The 17,762-nt window shown below is 38.6% G+C and overlaps 1 protein-coding gene across 6 annotated transcripts in view; it reads right to left on the bottom strand.

Moving 5' to 3' along the window:
- Positions 1–17,762, bottom strand: part of LOC108699226 (homeobox protein Meis2) — a 110,703-nt gene that overhangs the window by 16,896 nt on the left and 76,045 nt on the right. For all 6 annotated transcript variants that reach the window (XM_018231174.2, XM_018231176.2, XM_018231171.2 and 3 more), the window contains exon 9: positions 13,928–14,004. In XM_018231174.2, the coding sequence (XP_018086663.1) occupies positions 13,928–14,004 (77 nt within the window). The remainder of the gene's footprint in view (positions 1–13,927; positions 14,005–17,762) is intronic.

Genomic DNA, 17,762 nt, shown 5'->3' with positions numbered 1-17,762 from the left:
ATATATATATATATATATACACACACACAGTATATATAACTCTAAGAAACTTCCAATACACATTAATTAAAAAAAAAAGTTTAATAGTTGTATTAATAAACACTGTTGCAATTGAAAGCAGCATTTGTTAATCCCTTTCTAGTTTCAGGTTCTGACTCTTGAACAATGTAGCAGGTCCGCTCTCCTACATAATTTGTGCAGCTTTCAATTTCTTTGGATTTCTACATCCTCCCAAGCCGCTTTCAACAGCACAGTTCCACTGAGTATATCATCAAATGCTTTATCAGTTTCGATTTCACTCTATGCCCAACAAAGCGACTCCTTGAAGAACATTTTTGACTGCTTATTAAGAAGGCTTAGATAAAATCGACATAGTTTCCACCTCTTTAATATAGAGGCTCCAGTATCTTTAGGTTGCATGAAAACTGTTGCTTGAGAGGCGCAGGTAGGATACACATTGTAGGTATTCATGCAGCAGCGCTTATTGATGAATCTGTAGCAGAGGTGGGATTTTTATATTGACCAATCCACTGCAAGGTATCCAGGTATCACTTGTTTTAGGATCTATCAAGGAGCAGGTGGATCTGTTGGTGCCGGTCATACTTTTTAGACTTTTGTGGGCACCTACAAATATCTGCAGCATGGAACCCTAGATATTTATTTTGTTAACTTTTGACCATAATACCCTAAAAATGGTTCATTTCATTTGTGCTCTTGAGTGTCACTGGGATTCACCATAACAACATGTACATAGTATTGTATTGTACTGGAATAGCACATTACATGTGTGTCAGGAAAATGAATATGTTTCTTCAGTTCCTCTTCTCAATTCCATGTGGCAGTTTCATCAAACTGAATATGGTTCAGTATATATGCTAGGGATGTACCAAATGCAACATTTCTGAACTCAGCTGAATAGCAAACCTTGTATAAAAAATTCAGACATGCATCAACAGGTCCTAATTTTCATTCCAATTTAAACATTATCTACCCCCTAAAATTCAATGGGGAATATTTATCATTGAGTAAAGTTAGAGATCACCACAGTCCACTAGTGTGAAATTCCGCCACTCTCCATTCATTTCTATGAGATTTTTAAAAGAGTATTTATTAATGGGTGAAAGTATGCCTTTGAAAATAATATCTATTTTTTTTTCTAATGTGACTAAGATTTAAAGAAAGCTTTGAATAGGGCAAGTTCTAAAAAGTATGTCTACTGCAACTGTAATGACAGGTAATAGTATCACTTTAAAAAAACTGCCAGAAAATAACTAAATGTGGTTGTGTCATTCGCTCAGGTACTTCCTTAATTACCACAAATCCCAAGAACAAATTGCTGTATGCAGTGTTACAATCAGCAGCAGCAGCTTACATGGGTGGAAGGCTTTAAGAACAGAGGCACACCTGGAGCATGATAACTAGGCAGAATGGTACAAGTTAGTTTACATAATGATGAATGATGATGATGATGGGTGACCATTGCCCAGGTGAAAGCAGGGAGGCAGATGGCAGTTTCCTGTATTTGATGTGGATTTTGCATATGTTGTGTGCCCACTGGGAAGGAGAGATAGCAAGTTTGGGCCCCCACAAGCATGAGCACTTTGCATATCAGTCTGATTTGCATACAACTGTCCCTCGTGATGGAACCTTCCCTTTGCTAAATGGGGCTGAGCTGCAAAGCAGGATGAGTTGTTTAATACAGTATTAATGAATGGTTTGCAGATTATATCACTAGAACTAAAACTCCCAGAAACATCTTAGAGCCAAAGTATGCAGTATGAACACTTGGAAGCCATGGGTTGGCTGTTTCAACAATGTAAGCACCCTTGATTGTGAATGTAGCTCAATAGTTTGAATGGTGTGATGATAAAAGCAGAATTTCAGCAACAAAAAGGTATTTTTCATAGAATTTGGCCATACTGCATTCCATTCTCTCACATACGTCAGTACAATCATTTCCAAAATGTAGACCATTTCAGACACATAATGACATGGGAGTCCTCACATGTACTAGTGGGAAATGAGCCCACACTTTCCACGAGGCAGCTATGAGCCAGCTTCTTTAAATGGACACAAAACAAAAACAAAAAGAGTGCCCCTGGAAATGGAGCAATTACAGAGAGGGAGCTTTGAAGAGATGAAGGTGTGAGTGTGTAGGTCCTCAGCCTTTCTACCCCTGATTAGCTCTGAGGAAGATATTTTCTAGGTCTCAGGGAGAGATCCCTGGTCCAGATGTTACCTGTCCATCAAGCAGCTGAAGTGGACAAGTAGGCTGGAAGGGAGCATGTCAGCGCTTTGATCTGGGATAGAGGAACGGCTGATTTATGGAGTGGAACTCTGTTCATCCGTTCTGTTTTACTTTCTGTCCTAAGGCAGAACCACATATTGCAGAGAGAAGGGAAGAGAGGCAGGGAAAATGCACCGTTCTTTACAACATCAACAAGCTCTGACAACTGAAACAGGGTTTTTCTTGGCCTTAACAAAGCTCGCAGGCATTTGCTTTGATGCTCCTGTTTTCCCCCTTGTGCTTGCTCTCTCTCGCTCTCTCTTCAACATATTACTTGCTGTTTAATTCAGCTGCGGTAAATGGAATGGACTGTGGCCAGGATGCCTGGGGCACAAACACACCTGTGTATGCAGGATGGCACTACAGATGGGAGTGTGCTCAGTGCAGGCACATAGTTCTACCTTGACCGACTGGCTGGATCATGATCTTTTTCAGCCTGCCTAGCTATACAGTAAACCTGAAAAAAACACAGTAATCGCCCCCTTTAGCCTTTGGGTGCTTTCATATGAATTCAATTTCATTGCAGCGGCTTTTTTCTCAAGTGTCTTCACTACCTCATGTTTTGTATTTCTATTTTTCTTTAGTTTGATTTCAAAAACTGTCTGAAAACAACTGGTTAGCCACAGTCGTTTGCTATTAACCCTTTATGTGCCACTGATAATTGAATCTATGGCATTGGCACTGAAACGTGTCAACTTTGCAGGCCGAGAATAATGAAGATTTAGGTCAGCTTAGCCTTCACAAAAAAAGCAATCATTTACAATATATTCATATGCAGGTATGGGGTCTGTTATCCGGAAATCTGCTATCCAGAAAGCAACAAACTACAGAAAGGCCATCTCCCATAAATAGAAGTAATACCACCCTATTGGGCTTATTTAATGTGTAAATGATTTTCCAGTAGATTAAAGCTGGCCATACATATGGAGAGCCACTTATTTGGCGAGGTCACTCCCGAAGGGCGATGCGATGGGCGATATTGGGCTCATCTGTTCGCGGGCCCTAGGGCCCAACGATTGAATCATAACGAGGAGTAAACGAGAAGTCGGACCAAGGACCACATCAATGAACCGATGAGGTCCTTGATCCAATGGGATTTTTAAGCCCGGACAATTGACAAAATTGGCCAGATATCTATCGGGGAAGCCCGTCTGAGGGCCCCATACACTGAGCAATAAGATGTGACTTAATCTGTGGCCATCTTATATCTGGCCGTATATGGCCTTTAAGGTATGAAATAAATTACGCAAAGATCCGTTATCCCAAGTCCCGAGCATTCTAGATAACAGGTCCATACCTGTATATGTTCTCCAGTGGTCTTCTCTTGGTATCCCTTCCCTACAAAAACATTCAGCCTTATCCCCTGGATTCTATGATTGTTGATGATGTTGTCAAGCACTTATGGGGGAAACTGCAGATTAAATTTATACAAAAGGAATACATTGAACCTCATATAACCAAATTTGCTGGGGCTCTATTTTTTTCTGGCAGGTAAAGGCTGGGTTAGGGTATCAAACATCTCTAAAACTTTGCAGAGCAAAGAGTAATTTTTCCTCTTTGTCTTTCTAAACAAAGATAGCAGAGGTGTGTTTCTATCTTGTGAAGCCCATTCTAAGAAGGTTCGTCCAGGTTCTTCACTATACGGTGAGTTTCGCATCTCCCTGCAGTCTTGTGATATTTTGACTTGTAGATTATGGAAATGTATTGCAATACAAAGGCTATAAAGCAGCGAACTGTGAATCAAGTGCCACAACTGAAAAAATGAGGCTAAAGGCAACAGCTAAGTGATTCCTGAAAATGCAGTGTGCTCTGAATGATTCACTGCAGAACTGTCTTCAGAAGAATGTATCCTGGAGCATTGTAACAATGAAGAATAATAAATAATGATGAAAGTATTCAAATGAATCGATCTGTCTTGCTCTTTACCAGCTGTAGAGTGATGCCAGGCCCTTAGGGATGTGCTTCTACTACTGCCTTACCCTCTCTAACAGAGGGAAGTGTTTGTTGCACAGGGATCAAGTCTGTTGTACTTTTATAAACTGTAAGAAAACACTGGCATTTTGATTATGCTGATCAGTGCAGTGCTGGCAATTCAACTGTTTTTTTGGCAAGGGGGATATAAATACACCTTTTATGGCATATCACTTTTCACACCGTATTTTGTCATAAATCATAATACTCACCTTTATAAATAAGTCTTTTAGGATTTGCCCAGGACTGTGTGTAATAATACACGCCTCCATGGCTTGACCTGATTGCAAAAGCTATACTGCACTTATGGCTAAAATAAACCTTGCAAGAATCGCTTCGGTGTTAATCATTTTTAAAGGAAACTGTGCTAACGATATAATCTAATTAAGGTTATGTTAACCCTGCAGTGCATAACAGAGTCCCTCCGGTAATGAAGGGGTTATATTTTTCTCCACACATAACTAGGTTGGGTAATCCTGAGCTGTACTTTAATTTGGTTTTAATTTTATGGGCTTCGTTTTTAACTGCTTGCCTTACAGACCTTTATTCCTTACAGGAACAGTTACCTCATAAACACAAGATCTGCCGCTTCCTATGCACGTCGCCTTCCACCTCAAACTGCATTTCCCCCCATGCGCTTACTCTCTTTTTCTCTCTCTCCTCCTTTTATTACTATGGCCTTTTCCATTTTTTTTGCTCCAAGCCTGGGACACAAATCTCGCTGCTATTGCAGTGTGTGACATCTCCGCTCGTTTGCCGCTGCTCATTAACAAACAATACTGCTGTGAAATTGGTTTAATGACAAAGTAATAAAATTGCTATTCTGCTCACAGAGAGCCCCAGGCATTCTGAGGCAGGCTCTGGGTGCCAAGATGCATTAAGCTGCTTATTCGTAAAAAGAGAATCATCTGGTTCTAAACTCCCCTCCCTCTATACATTGTGCCTTTCATCTCCTGATAAAAAAGATGTATTTTCATAGGTACCTCTTCAAGCTTGAGTATTAGATTGTTTTGAAGCAGAATGGTATTTGCTAGATCAGCTTCGCACCCCTCAAACACCGTCAGGGTGCTCCTAATGCTCATTTCAATGCACTGTCGAAGAATGCTCTCTTGAAATCTTTCTAGAGCCCTTTAGCTATCCAAGTTGCTGATTCCTTATCTTGAATGATTTCCCTTGAAATAAGACCCCCCACAAGATACTATTTTCATTGTATTTACCCTTTTATTTAACCATAAAAATCATCAGTTATCTTAAAAGTTTAAAAGTCAAAATTAAAAATATCAACCTACCAATGTTCATAAATTTCAGCTACTCCCATATGCATATACCGTCACTGGCTCCCAATTCCTTCTAGAATCAACTTCTCACACTTACATTCAAGGCCCTTTAACAGCGAAGCCCTCCCTAATTATCACTGATCTCCAAATACTCTCCTTCATGCAACCTTCGCTCTGCTTCTGACCTTCGCTTCGCTTCTCCTCACATCACCTCATCTACAATACTTCTCTCGGGCCTCTGCTTTTCTCTGGAACTCTCTGCCTCGAGCTGTCAGACTTTCTCCTTCTTTCCGAACTTTCAAACGTTCTTTAAAGACCCACCTGTGAAGCTTATTCAATGTACCTTAATTATTCAGTCATTGCTGTATTATAAATCACAAAATTGTTTCTATAATCCTAATATATCAATTGTACCCTAACCTTTAGTTTGAAAACTCTCACATTTAGACCCCTCTAATTATATTGTACTCTGTAAACCCTTGTTTGTTATTTACCATTTATTCCCCATTTGTTATACAGTAACGCAAAGTGCGTAACTTGCCGGTGCTATAAATATAAATGATGATGTGCCTCCTTTACATTATTACAACCATGTCTACAATATGCTTTTCTGGCTTTGATAACTTTTATTACATATTATAGTTTTAGAGTCTTTCCAGTTTTCAAATGGGGGGTCACTGACCCCATCTAAAAATCAAATGCTCTGTAAGGCTACATATTCATTTTTATTGCTAATTTTTATTACTCATCTTTCTATTCAGACCCTCTCCTATACATATTCAAGTCTCTTATTCAACTCAGATTGTTGACATTGCAGACTGGAGATTTGCTGAATAAAAAGCTAAATAACCACAAACAATAAAAAATTAACACCAACTGCAAATTGTCTCAGAATATCACTCTACATCATACTAATAGTTAATGCAAAGGTGAACAAAGACATTCTGTTGTCATTGTTTCTGGAGATTACATGGCTCTCAAATGCAACATGGAAGACATTTCAGATGTAGATACTCTATATATGTGTGTTAATTCACAACTATATAAAAGAACTTGTCAAGTGCAAAAAATGAATAGTTACTATATCCACATGTACCTGTGAGTCATTTCTGCCAATTACGTGGAACACAAACAGTTCCCTTTTTGTTTTCTTTTAAATCCAAAGACTCAGCAAGAGTTGCAGATAGTGAAAGTCTTTGATTTCACATGTAATCCTTGTTGTCAGAAGACCAAGAACGTGTTGCAAGGCACAAGCAATCTTGCTGAAAAGCTAATTATTTTAATGCAAAAAAAGTGTTTGTGAGTGTTGAAAGATCCCCTAAAGAAAACAAGAAATAGCTTGTATGTCCTCGCCAGTAGGCGTGTGGCACCAGCCAGCACAGAAATGGTTAAAGCAAGATTGTATGTGTGTTCCATGCAGAATTCAAGTGCAAATGTGGACTTAAGTACAGTGCACAGTTGCATCACTCGGTGCTTACTTGTGTATTTCCATTTCACTGTTAATTGCAAAGCAAATTGTATTACCTACAGCAAAAGAGTAATGTTTAAAGGTAAACAAGGGCGTTCCCTTTTTACCCTTAAGATGCAATAGAGATAAAAAGAAACTCTTATGAAACAGAATGAATTTAGCCATATGCTAAAGATTCCACATATATGAACATTCAGCCCAGTTGTTATTTTTGCATGCAATTATACAGGCCGGCTAGAACTGGGCCTGTGCTTGGTGCACTGGTTTAACTAACCCGTCAATAGGTAAATATATCAACTAAGGTAAGTAGTGTCTTGCCCCTGCTGCTTTATATTGTAACAGCAGATTATAGCCCGAATGAGCAAAAAGGGAGCAGTGCAAAGGAAACACACCCACAGAATGTAAATTCCAAGAGAAGGAGGCCTCCAGCTAACATACCAAATAGAACCCAACAAAAATCGCTACTCTTCTCAGACTGGACCTACGTTTTGCAGTGGGACTCTTCTTCTCTATCAGGCATAAAGGAAAATCAGTGGAACTGTGAAACATGCAATTGGCCCTTTGGCCTCATGTGTTTCATAGAGACGTTGCATTCATTGACTTCTAATAAAGTCATAGGCGGTTATTTCTCAAAGTCCAAATGCCCAAAAACTCGAACAATTTGAGTTTTTTTAACTATAAAATCCAAATTTTTAGTGGAAAAAAACCTCAAATTTTTCAGGATTTATTAAACCCCAAGGCTGTAAAAAGTCTGAATCCGAAAATCCAGCATCTCAGACCTGCCGAGGTTGTATATAAGTCAATGGGATAGGCCCCTATACTATTTGGAAGTTTCTGTGGACTGCGCTGGAAGTAGCCTGAAAATCCAACTATTTTGGGCAAAAATCAAAAAGACTTTGCTTTTCAGGAAAAATGTAACGATTTGGAAAAAAACTTCAAAAGATTTGGATTTTTCTGGAAAAAAAATATGGTCCTTCCTATATATTTATCTTTTTTCCTACTAATAACATTGGGATCAACCATCATTTTTAGCGGCCAGGCCGGTAAACTACCAATCACTTGCAAAATACAAAGTTTCATGAAGCCTGTTCTTGGGAAACATATGAGTGAGTTGACTAGAATATCTGTGTGCCATTCTTTCAGTGTCAGTGACATTTAACAGACATGTCTGTAAATGTAAACATCTTCTGTGTCCCCTCTTGAATGAAAAAAAAGAATATCCTGCTGTTCTCTAACTGTTGTAGAACAACAACACCCATGATTCCCAGCAAGTACATCTGGAAAGCATCACACTGTTCCATGAGATATAGTGAGTTTGGGTGAATGCATATTTCATTTTCAGAAGGGAGCATGCAGGTGATTTATAGGTATAGACTTTATCTAAGTCTACCTGTAACCCTTTTACACTCTTTTCCGGCGTCTAATCACCTGTAATCACCGAGTGATGATTACCTGCCAATCTATTGCACAGGTTCACTTCCTGAGACTGCCACCTTTAACCAGATTGAAACCTTAGTTTGCTCCCTTGCTAATGAGACTGATAGCTTATCACCTCAATTTAGGGAGAGTTTCAAATCTCCTGTTTACCCTCAAAGGTTAAGGAGTGAATAAGACAAACAGACTTTTCCACTGCTTTAGCACACTAAGCACACACATGCGCACGCAGGCATACACGTAAACAAACAGCCGTTTTATGGCAGGCCTGCAAGTGCTAATGACTTGGCTAGGAGATACGGAGAACTATACCTTGGCTTGCAAATAATTTATTAATAGAATATAAAAAAAAATCACACTACCCTTTCCTGTACAACTGTAAAGCAGCTAAAAAGCATTCAAAAGGCCAAGACTTACAGACACAAATACTGATACAGTAGAATCCCATGTCCTTTCTGCTTTCTGTATCATACCAAAAACCTTTGAAAACACAAAGCGTCTTTGCTTATGGGAGTAAATGTTTTCTGCTCCAGTGATTCAGAGCACCAAATAAGATGGGAAACAAGTAAAAATCTTGACTGGCTTCTTTGAGTTACTGTCCAAAATGCAAATGTAAGCATAAATACATCTACTTCTTATAGAAAACTCACCAAAGTAGAGCAGTGGCCTATGTGCTCCGTACAGATAATCCGTACAGAAAGAAATGGAAGGTTTAAGGCACTCTGGAAACCACAAGCAGATCAGACCAAAAATGATTTGTTAAAAAGTAGAAAAAAATCTTTATTTAAGCAATCATCTCAAGCCTTATGCATTTTGTGTCTGTCTGACACTTAGAGGCACATTTATCAAGCGTCGAATTGATGTTTTTTCAAAACTCTCATACATTTAACCATCAAAATGTATTAATAAAATCAAATTTTTTCAACCCGGACAAATTGAAGCGACCCAAAAAACTCCAATCAAATTTGATTCATATTATAAAAACTGGATTAGATTTTAAAATTTTTTAGTTTTTGTCTCCAAATCACCAAATTGATCCCTGGACCTCTCGCATTGAATTATACAGCAATTGGCAGGTTTTAGGTGGCGGATAGTCAAATTTGAGTTCTTACAGGGCCAGAGTGTGATAAATCTCGAAATTCAAATTCGAATTAAAACTCAAATCGAGTTTGGATAATTCAGAGTTTTGACCAAGAAAAAAATACGAATTAGAATTTTCAATTCGACCCTCAATAAATCTGCCCCTTAATCATAGGTACTTTGAGTTACTGAACTCCACTGAGACTAAATAAACATGACCTTCAGGGAGTTTGAACTGATATCATACTAGGGGCCATGCATTGTATTGCCTCTTTTATATTGTTTTGATTCTTTGGCCCAACAGCGCAAACTATCTTAACAGCATTTCCTCACCTGCCATGCAACATGCATTGGTCGTCACTGTACAGCATATGACACTTTCAAACCAGCCCAATCGATTAACCATCTGATATCTGTTGTACATAACAGTCAGGACTGATGAATGTCTAAGAAAATCATATGGAATGTGTATGCTGCAAAAGTCATATGGAGCACAAGGGAACCAAACAGGCCAGAGTCCAGTATATTAATAGTTTAGCACCATTCCATTCTTTGTTCCTAAGCCTCTGGAAACTGGGAAACAGATCTGCAGAGCTTCTAGAGCTAACATACAGAGATAAAAACAAAGCTGAATAGAAGAAGAGGCCAATCTGTTTAGTGAATGGATCAGCTTCCCCTTGTACTGTGCACCAGTCTCATCTCTTTCCCAGGTTAGCAGTTTATTTGTGCATTAATCAAAGTGACAGAAGCAAGGCAACTCAATTTTCTGCCTCCCTAGCTGGGCGCATCACTTTCTGTACTACACTCAGCATGGAAATGGCTGCATGTAAGCTGTGGTTACTGGTTTAATTGAAATGCTATTCACACTATAGGGTGCATTAAACTCTGATAACGGCAGTTCCTGTGGCCAACTTGAGTAGCTTGGGAAAAGAGCAAAGAAAAAAAAAAATTGGCCAACTGATAAGTCAGACAAACTGGCTAATTCTCAGAGCGTGTCTCTCATTGTGATCCGTAAAAAATGGGGGGGAAAAATGAATCAAGGAACCACAAAAATCAATTGACCCGCGGGTGGCTCATCAGGAGCTCAGGCTGATAAAGCTAACAGCTTTGTTGGTGTCTGCCTGCCTGCACGCTACAGATAGAGCACTTTGTAAATGAACCTGCTTTGATAAATATATTAAGGGAAGCTGTGAATAAAAGGCAAAGGCTTCTCATTTGTAAATACAGAGCTGGCTACATGGAATTAGAATGATAAAATAGAGTCCCATGTAATTAAGTTTGTATTAGCCCTGAAATCCGTGCAAATACGCTGGCCGGAATTTTGAAAGAGAACTGTCGTTTCAATTAATCTGAACATCACCCCAGAATGTACGGAACAAAATTAAGCCTGTGATAAAAACCGGGCCCTGTATTTTGATAAGTAAATCCAATATAATTTCTTCCTGGCTCTGATCTTTGTCTACAAATCCTGCTGCTTCTCTTCCCCCCTCCCATCTTTTTTCTCCATGTGCCTCTCTCTCTTATACAGTCAGGGCTAATCCAGACAGAGAGGTATCATTTTAGGACTGGCTGTGAAATATCAAAGCAGGTCCTGTGTTGTCAAGATGGGTCACAGAATCACAGAAGAGACTGCTGCTACTCTCGCTCTCTAACACTCTTACACTCACACCCTTTGTAGATAAATACATAGGCATAATGTCTTTTATTCCTCTCTTATGTCTCAAAGTACTGTTGAAGTTAACCCTAATCTCTCCTCTTCCATGCATTTTCTGCAATACACAGGATAAAGAGATATTTAAGGTATTCTGTCATGATTTTTATCATGCAGTTTTTATTTCTAATTACACTGTTTAAACTGCAAATAATTCAATCTACAATATAAAATTTCATTCCTGAACAAGCAAGTGTATTTTTTTTTGTTGTCATATTGGTGTGTAGGCAGCCATCTCTTTTCATTTTGCCTGGTCATGTGCTTTCAGAAAGAGTCAGCACTTTAAGATGGAACTGCTTTCTGGCAGGCGGTTGTTCTTCCTACTCAATGTAATGAATGTGTTGCAGTGGGACCTGGATTGTACTATTGAGTGCTGTTCTTAGATCTACCAGGCAGCTGTTATTTTGTGTTATTGAGCTGCTATCTGGTTACATTCCCATTGTTCTGTTGTCAGGCTACTGAGGGGGGTATCATTACAGCTTGCAGTAAGGCAGTAAAGAGTGACTGAAGTTTATCAGAACACAAGTCACATGACTGGGGGCAGCAGGTAACTGACAATATGTCTGGCCCCATGTCAGATTTCAAAATTAAATATAAAAAAAATCTGTTTGCTCTTTTGAGAAACAAATTTCAATGTAGAATTCTGCATGAGCAGCACTAATAACTGATGTGTTTTGAATTTTTTTCCATGACAATATTCTTTTAAGATTGTACTTATTCTCGTCTGTTCATGCCCCACTGGAGCTTACAATCTAAGGTCATTCACACATTTACAAGGAGCCAATTAAACTGCCTGCATGTTCTAAGAGCAGGGAAGAAAATCCCCACCAACATGAGGAGAAGATATAAATTTATTGCAAACAGTGCCCTGGTAAGATTTGAACTAAGAACTTCATCACTGCAAGGCAGTAATATTAACCACTGGGCCATGGTTCTGCCATCTAAACACATGTGCTCTGTTCAAATATGACCACAAAAAAACTCAGCACTTTCAGGCTATATTTATACAGGATGCACATAAATTTGAAGTGTGGCAAAGGGGATTCGGGTCATAGATTTGGGAACAGATGGTGCACCCACCATGCAGGATAACAGTGAGACATTTAGACAGAAAGTGAAGAATACTATGCAGTAAATAGCATATATGCCTGTGCCAAATAGCATATTTAGGGCTGCCATTCACAAGAGGTCTCTAGCATGGTTACATTACATAGCTGATAGCACATCTCTGATATATTATTAAATAGGAATAGTGTGAGGACATTTCTCAGCATGTATTTATTTATATACTACTCTTAAAGTTTCCAGGGGCTGCTTTTTTATGGCCCCTGGTAAAGTGCATCATGGCAGAAGTTCCCCTGGTAAATGGGGAATCAGTGCAATCTGAAACAGCCGATCAAAACATATTTGCTGTTTCTTTTTAGCAGTCAGATGCATTTCTCAGATTCCATATTACAGTCTACTTACTGTGTGTAAGGTACATAGTTGTATGTACACACATTAAGTAGACTGTAAAATGGAATCTGAGAAATGCATCTGACTGCTAAAAAGAAACAGCAAATACGTTTTGATTGGCTGTTTCAGACCGTACTGATTTTCCCTTCATTGAGGGTAGAACTCCACGAGCGTTTTTCGTCGGCTCGACGGCCGCCAACAAAATGCACGCGACAAGTCGGATGGAGTCGCACGCATCAAGATATAATTGAACTATTATAAATTGGAGATAACAACTACACTATCCGACTGTCGGATGAAGACACTGTTATCTGCATCCACATCCAACAGTCGTGTCGCGCCCAATGTTTTTACCTTCGACGTTTCATTCAGTCCAATTAGAATCTTGAAACCTGCGTCTCCATCCAACATGTCGCATGGGTCGATCCCAAGAAAAAACGCTTGTGGAGTTCTACCCTAACACTCTCCCATCACCCACACTAATCTGTATACACCTGCTGCAATGTATCAGTGTAGGTGTTTGTGATTTTAAAATCACCTCTCTCCTTATGTGTTCTTACAAAACCAAAAATTGTTATAAGCTGTAAATGTTATATCAGTAACTATTCAAAATATATTGAAAAAAGGAAATCAGCTATTTACAGCAACAGTAATTACAGTCATACAGTCACATGGATGAAATCAGATTCTGAGACCCCCCCTAACAACAAGGATGCTACAGCAATTTGACTAATTCAAACTACTGCTTTGGTGTGACTGACTCTGTCTCTGTTTGCAAAAAAAGTGGAACAGATCAAAAACTAAGGTTTGCAGGCACCTATTGCATATAAATGGCATTCACACTAACTAATATTTCTAGAATAAAATTCCAAGCAGACTTTTATACTGCTGCTTGATCTAAGAATGACATATTGTACCCTTTAAAGTATATTAAAAGCATGCACCCACATATAAGAGGTATCTTTTTGCCAAGCAAATGCAAAGTATTCTATCGATCAAAAAGGTTTTACTTCCAGGGTTTCCTTTGTGTGTTGCTCTTACACATTTAACAGATGTAACTTAATTTTTCTTGAAGAATCAAGGACAATGTGACCTTTTTGATGCCGTGCAATGCTGAACAGTAACAAGATGTACCTGCACAGTCAGCTAGATAACTTCATCCATTACATATTTCTAACTAAAAAAAAACATGTTTTGCTAAACATTTAAACAAGCAAACACTGAAAAGATCCATGCTTTCTTACCAGTTGTTAACTTGCAAAATAGTCAGCCCTGTGTCCTGTGCTAACTGCTTCTTCTGTTCTTCTGAGGGGTATGGATGCTGCAACATATAAAAATGCAATGATCTTAGAATAAAATTTCAACATATTTATACGCTTTCTGCAAGCAGCCGTCATTTTTATCGCTCGACGGGTCCTAAACATAACATCCCACAAAAATGGTTAAGCAATTCAAAGGAAATCAAAGGAGTATTTGGAGCACAATAAAATAAAATGCTTTGAATGACGTGCACCTGAATTCCCTGTGCCTTATTCTCCACACCTTTGTTTAAAGGGGAACTATTGTGAAAAACGAAAATTTAATATAAGCTTCCTCATACTGAAATAATAAGTTTTATAGATACAATCAATTAAAAATTCTGTACTATTTCTGAAATTATCAAGTTTATCTTCACTATTCCTAACTCAGCATCTGTTTCTCTTTATTCTGTCTTCATGCAGGAGTTGGGTGTCAGATAATTATTGACAGATAGATCCAATATATCTTATAGGGGGGCTTCCTTTCCTAGCAGATGTATTAGCGCTCACTCAAATACAAACAAAATAACTGCCTTTTGCACAAATCTTGCATGTAGAGAGACAGGATTTCTGGTGAGTGAGTGCTAATACATCTTCTAGGCAAAAGGAGCCCCCCTATAAGATATATTGGATCTACCGGTCAATGAATATCTGACACCCAACTCCTGCATGAAGACAGAAACAGATGCTGAGAAAGGGATAGTGAAGATAAACTTGATTATTTTAGAAATTGTACAAAATTTTAAATTGATTATATTATTCAGTATGCCAAAGCTTATATTAAATTTTCCCTTTTAAAGAAAAAAAAGAATACTGCATGGGAGAATCTACTGTACTTTAAAATACTTTAAAATAGTAGTGCCAACAAATTGCAAAGCATCTAAGAAACACTCTGCTCCCAGAGTAGAAGAGTATTACTATATCAGAATTGATGATATTAAAGTATTTTTACTATAGTTTGCTCTGTAAAGAGAATACGAGATACAGTATGTGTAAAGAAACACATCTAGTACAAAGACATGAAACAAATATTATCTACTATTGGGCCTTTCATATGGTTTTGTGAAAGAGCACAAGAGTCCCAACCCCTGTGTTTAAACTGCTCTGTTTACAAAGGGTAGAATGCTCCATCGCCAACACGTTTGCCCAAGTTGAAGAACAAATATTATCCATTCAGCGCCAAGTAAACTTTTCCACTTCTATGAAGGAATTAGCAAGGACGGGCCTAGAGAGCAGTGAGCAATGGTTAATGCACTGTTTCCCCCCCCCCTCCCACGGTAACCCAGCCAGAGAGAAACTAAACCAACAGCTCATTGTTTGTGAGCCAAATGCACATATATTGGGGCTTCAAGAAAAGATACTAAGATGCAATTTAGGATGCAGAGAAGAGAGTGTAATAATATGTAATTGGACTAATGATACAGTAGGGTCCTGGATTGCAGGATTTGGAGGCTTCCACTAAGGCATATCATGGTGGCATCACAGGGTTAATTCTGTTTGTATTGATACTCAAGGCTTTTAATATTGGACAAATGTTAACACAGAAAGATGATAATGCCGAGTTAATATGGGTTAAGGCTAAAATGAAAATACATTTTTTCTGATTGCCGGGTGCTGACAAATTTTTGGCTTCCTCAGCAGCCGTGCTATTGAATCCATGTAATTACACCCAGGCTTTTTCCTTGTCTGCCCCCCTTTCTGCTCCTCCTCCCTACTTGCCCACGCTGCTAATGACCTGCTTTCTGTTATCAAAACCACTAATAGTTCTTAGCCCAAGCCTTGGAAGAGATCATCATATATAAGGAGGGACAGGGTGATTTGCATTGGGTGAGCAGAATGCACTCACACCCTACCCTGTCCCACTATTGCTTGACTGTTGTGAACAGCCTGCATGATAAATGCTACCCCTAATAAATGCTACCCCTAACCCACAGACTGTTCTCAACAATACCACTGCCACCTATTCTTCTGGACGTAATGGAGATAATGAATGAGCTCTGACGAGAAATCCTGCTCATCACCATCCCAGGGTGGCTGGGAACAGAGAGCCGCCAACTGCAGGGAGAAAAGGAACTTTAATTGGCTGAAAACATCATTTACAGAAGGGAGGGTATGGTAATTTTACCCACACAGTGCAAAGCTGTTAACTGGTTCTGTGTGCACCGATATGGGCCTCTTGTTGCCTCTTTGTTCAAATGGCAATGAAGGGTAAAGTGTAATCCTTTTATGGCTCCACAGAAACATAAGGCACATATGTGCTCTAATCATTGTTCCCAGCACCTTTTGCAAAGTGATACAATGACCGGCAACTTTCTCTACTTCGAACTGGTTGCACCATTCCCACATTAGCTGCCACAGGGTCAAGATCCGCACAAACTTTGCTCTTATTGGTGCAAATTTGTGTCCTATTACCAGGAAAAACATACTATACATTAAGGGGCAGGTTTATTAAATGTCAAATTAAAAATTCTAATTTAAAAAAAAAAATTTTGGTCAAAACTCACAAATTCAGATTGTGAATTACCCAAACTCGATTAGAGTCTTAATTCAAGGTCGAATCATACTCTTGAATTCAACAGTTTTTCTTTTTGTTCAGCAGGAGATGTCTGTAGCAAGTGCACATAAAATATATACATGTATGGGACCCATTATCAAGAATGCTCGGGACCTGGGGTTTTCAGGATAATGGATTTTTCTGTAATCTGTAATCTAAGGCTGGTTATGCTTCCAATAAGGGTTAATTATATCTTAGTTGGGATCAGGTACAAGGTACTGTTTTATTATTACAGAGTAAAAGGAAATCATTTTAAAAAATAAGGTTTATTAGGATAAAATGTAGTCTATAGGAGACTGCTTTCTGGGTGACAGATCCAATACCTGTTCAATCCTATTCTCATACTCCTTCTTAAGACCTATTTCAGAGCTAACGTTTGTAAGTGATGTGGGGTTGTGAAGCACCAGTGATATGATCCAGAACCAGACCAGAACCTGAACACAAATACAAACAATGAACACAACAGTTTTTCTAATTTCTGGCCTTCGTCTTCGTGACTTTTTCATAACATTAGATGGCAACTAAAGCCCTGATTAAATGTGCCCTGTTTTTAATAGTCTAATGGCACAGTAATCTTTCTCCAGGCCTCATAGTGCATGTGCTCTGATTGATGTGTATGTTCACTAACACAAAATGTGCAGTGTCACATTGAACTGCTAGTTGTGGGTACAGCAGCCCTCTGCCCTTAGATTATTAAAACAGTCAATATTTAATCAGGACTTTATCAGCTTGTAGCATGCAATAAAACGGTTAGCCTGCATAACTACTAAATGTAGAAACAAGTTCAGAGCTGTACTGACCAATAAAATCAACAGTTCTCAGTCAACATTTAAAGGGGAAGTTGAATTGGTCATGATTTATGGTTTTCCTATTCCGATTCATTGTAGCCTGCAACTGAAAATGCTTTCTAGTTGTCAGTCACTAACCTTGGATACTAAAAAAAATAAAATAGGCTTCATATTCACTGTTATTAATATTCTTTATCACTTATCCTTCTATCCAGGCCCGCTACTACTAATCTTCCATTGTGACTTCCAAAGTACTGCCTGGATGCCAGATTACCAAAGTACTGCCTGGATGCCAGAGTAATTAATCCAGATAGCAGTTTCAATTCTAAGTCTGACAGCCGCATAACAGAAATATAAGTAATTCTAAAAATTATTTAGAAATATATATATATAATATATATTTTATAGAAAAATAAAAAAAATAAAGTCAATTGCAAAG

This window comes from Xenopus laevis, chromosome 8L, assembly GCF_017654675.1.
Source record: "Xenopus laevis strain J_2021 chromosome 8L, Xenopus_laevis_v10.1, whole genome shotgun sequence".
NCBI lineage: Eukaryota > Metazoa > Chordata > Amphibia > Anura > Pipidae > Xenopus > Xenopus laevis.
The sequence above is the reverse complement of the archived record's forward strand: the minus strand, read 5'-3'. Positions and strand labels throughout refer to the sequence as shown.